Genomic DNA, 3,604 nt, shown 5'->3' with positions numbered 1-3,604 from the left:
ACTAACCCAGTAAATCAACTATAAAACATGACAAGCAAAAATAACGTTAGTGCAATAGCTGCTTTAAGAATCTGTTTCTGCTTTCTACAAATTACTTACTTGAGAAGTCCTGCAAGATGACAACTTTTCATTCAGGAAAATACCTTTCATGTTCTAATCATGGTATTTGAAGCTAGTCTACACAGAAAATGTCTAATTCCCCATTTCACCTCAACTTCCCCTATGCTAATGACTGACAGATTTTTCCAGTGAAAGTTTTGGCCTAAATTCTCCTTAAATCCCATAAGAAACACATGGCCAAGCAGAACCTTGAACTTGCTTTCTAGACTGCAAAGCTCTATAGCCACAGAATCACCATTCTTCTTGGATCATGAATGCCCTGGAAATTCGATTCAGGCTTATACAGAGAGAACAAGAAGTCAAAGGCAATTAAGCATTATCTTTAAAAAAAACAGTTCTTTTCCATTCTACATCTCAGTTCCTCAGTGCAGGAATAATATGGGAGACTGCAGCTCAGTCTCTCCTTAATGCACAATAATACAAGTGTTTAACTGGAAACAGAGAATAATGACTGTGTTCCTAAAACACATTGAAGGAATGGAATTAGTTGGCATTAACTCCCTAGAAATTTTAAGGATAAAGATAATTTTTAAATCATCTATAACTTACACGTTCTGTTTAGAAGATATGGATCAATGTGGTTATCTAATGAAGAACAGTCTACAAACTGTGTCAGGACTTCACCCAAAGACTTCAGTGAAAGCTGCTGAACTATGCCATTAAATTCACTAGGACCGAAGTATTATCTTCTTGTCTGCAATTACTTAAAATTAATGTAGACCCCAGGGTCTACACCTGCTTGGAGTTTGCCCTTAGAACCTCAGGAAGCAAGCTTCAGAAGTCAACTGAATTAAGACAGTAGAACTGATCTGCCCCGGATCCTGTACTTCTGCAACTGTACTGCAGTCTGTTTCATTACAGCAGAAAACAAAACTTTGTTTTGGTGAGGCTATGTACTGAATCACAAAGACACAGCAATTTAAAGGGGTTTTTATTGTATTGCACAAGATATCTATGCAATCCATGTAGATACTGTATTAAAGGATCCACATTTCCCAAAACATTGGCTGTTGCAGCACACATCACAAGCATTGTGAATAACCAGTGCCTTCTTCAGAAATTAAAATAATTGGTTGCAAGTTTAAGCATGTTGTGGGAATAAATGAAGAAAAAGAAGCAAGGAGTATCAATACATATTTCTTTCCAAACACACAAATATACAGTTTTCAGAAAAACACCAATAATGCCAAGCAACTATTTTGATGAGATACTGTATGTGTAGGCTCTGCAGCAAAAAGCCAATATGCACACAGAAAATATATTTCAACTTTCAAAATAATTTAACCATATCATCTTGCATGTGTCACCTGTTTACAACATATCATTTCATATACAATGTCAGGCCCAAGCCTCAACTTATGTAAGTTTGTGCATACTCATTTAAGCAGCTGAGACTTTGGACCAGATGTTCAAGCTGAAAAAGCCTTCAAATTGCTCACATCTGAATACAGAGTGGTAGTATAAGACCGAGAGAATAGCTACAGTGAAGGTATAACAGAAACGGTACTACGGAAAATGAAGAAAAAACACGATCAAACCCTCAAACACAAGGTTCTAGAAAGAGGCCTACATGTAAAGTGATGTTGTAATAATTTATAAAGTGAATAATTAATATCAGTCTCCTTTCTGACACTTAAGAGATTCTCATATATTCAGAAGCCTGTAGAAGTGAACTAACCAAATGTCACTATCAGTATTATCCTCAAACTCTGTTTCTTAATTTTCTGATAATTAATACTGGTACTTAAAAACATTTTACATTTGCTGAAAACAGTTATTAAAATTTACCTTCCTGCTATGAGAATTTAGTGTAATAAAAATCATGAAAAACAATAGGTAAAAAAATAGTATTTTAAGAATATTTTTAGAAAACCCGTCAAACAACTGCAAATACAGCTGATTTTTTAAATGTCTGCTTTTGAACTATTTTTTGTTTGGTTGGTTTTAAGTGAATCACTTGTACAGAAGCAAGAGAGTACCAGTTCTAAGATTTATTCTTGTCCATTACATTGAGGACCTCATCCAAAAGTGAAGGTCCCAAGTCAAGTTGTAATGAGAGAAGAGAGCCTGCAAGATCTGAAAGGGACTCTTCTGACTTAGTCTTTGTCTTGGTTAGTTCACATGAAAGTCGGCTGTCATCAAATAAATCAACTGTTTGCCAATCAGTGCATTGTTCAGAACAGCTGGATGAGTGACTGTCTCTACCATTAGTAAAATGCGAAGAACCACCATTTTGCTCCCATATGTCATCTTTGTATGTTTCTCCATCCTCCATCTGTTTACTTTTCTCCTGCAATTTTTCTTCTATTACTGGCTCACAACTAAGCCTAGGATTTCTTGATGACCTAATGGATTCTTGCTTTGAATTAAATGTCACCGGTGACAATAAGGGCAATGTAAGGGCTTGGGAACCCCCAATGGCAGGAAGGGAAATAGCATTTTTGAGCACTGGTGATGGAGTTTCTGTAAACATGGATTCAGAAGTGCTGTTTGCCCTTAAGAATTCATTGTGGCCACCAGACTGGCTAAGTCTGGTTTCTCCTTCATTTCCAGGCAATAGCTCATAGTTGCCCTGCAAAAAGGAGATGTCTCCAAAAACATCATGTTGTCCCTCTTTTCCAATGTGTATAGTGTGACGAAAATCTCCAAGTGGTGGACTGATCATATCAGGAGACAAGATATCCCTTAGTTTGAATTTCTTCCCTTTCTTATTGTTAGCAGCTTTCAAGTAGATGGGAGTCTTGGCTGGCATCTTGCTTGTAGCTTCTGTGAGAGGAAGTTGTTAAAAAAAAAAAAAAAAAAAAATAGAGTAAAGAGAGGGGATGGAGAAGCCTCTTACGAAGTCAGTTATTCTCAGGAGACCTTCAGACCTTCAGCGTTATCAAGGTTACATCATCGTCTTGATCCACTTGTGCACACGAAGCCCCTTTCTTCTGATGCAAAGAATTGTGGGGTACGTGAAGGTTAATGTCTCTCAAGGCAGATCTTTCAATGTAGACCACAAGTTTCAGGCCAGCTAGCAACCAAACACCCTGCTACTTCCAGAACTTGAGAAAACCTGCATGGGATACAAAATCAGGTTATCATTCATTTATTTTTCATGGTTCATTCAGTCTCATTTTTACAATGAAAGAAAAAATTGGTAATGGTAGTGACAGTTCCAGCCTGCAGATTAGCTTTATGATGTTGCTTCCCTTCATTAGGCAGGATAAAAGAATTCAGATTAAAAAGAGCTAGCTAACCTTTCTCTGACTTCATAGCTGTTTTTGAAGTCAGAGTTTCTTAGACACGGTTGCTGAGCACAATTCATTTGATAAACATTACTATCTCAAATGTTTCTTCTCCTTATTGTATGAATCGAAATGCCGACCTTAAGAGAGCACATGTAGAGACCTATTTATAACATTCAATAAAATTAAGCTTTTGGTAGACCCAGGAAGATTGACAGAGACATTCTGGAAACTGCTTTGGAAATGGAGCAGAC

General features: G+C 37.0%; 1 protein-coding gene across 1 annotated transcript; it reads right to left on the bottom strand.

The window, feature by feature from the left end:
- Positions 1 to 1,036: 1,036 nt before the first annotated feature.
- On the bottom strand, positions 1,037 to 3,051 carry CDC42EP3 (CDC42 effector protein (Rho GTPase binding) 3). The gene has a single exon (XM_010015704.1). The coding sequence runs from the start codon at positions 2,870 to 2,872 to the stop codon at positions 2,105 to 2,107; it is 768 nt and encodes a 255-aa protein (XP_010014006.1). The 5' UTR covers positions 2,873 to 3,051; the 3' UTR covers positions 1,037 to 2,104.
- Positions 3,052 to 3,604: the final 553 nt, after the last annotated feature.

Source organism: Nestor notabilis, unplaced genomic scaffold (genome assembly GCF_000696875.1).
Source record: "Nestor notabilis isolate BGI_N333 unplaced genomic scaffold, ASM69687v1 scaffold29455, whole genome shotgun sequence".
Taxonomy (NCBI): Eukaryota; Metazoa; Chordata; class Aves; order Psittaciformes; family Psittacidae; genus Nestor; species Nestor notabilis.
Note: the sequence above shows the minus strand (reverse complement) of the source record. Positions and strands in the feature narration are given on the sequence as shown.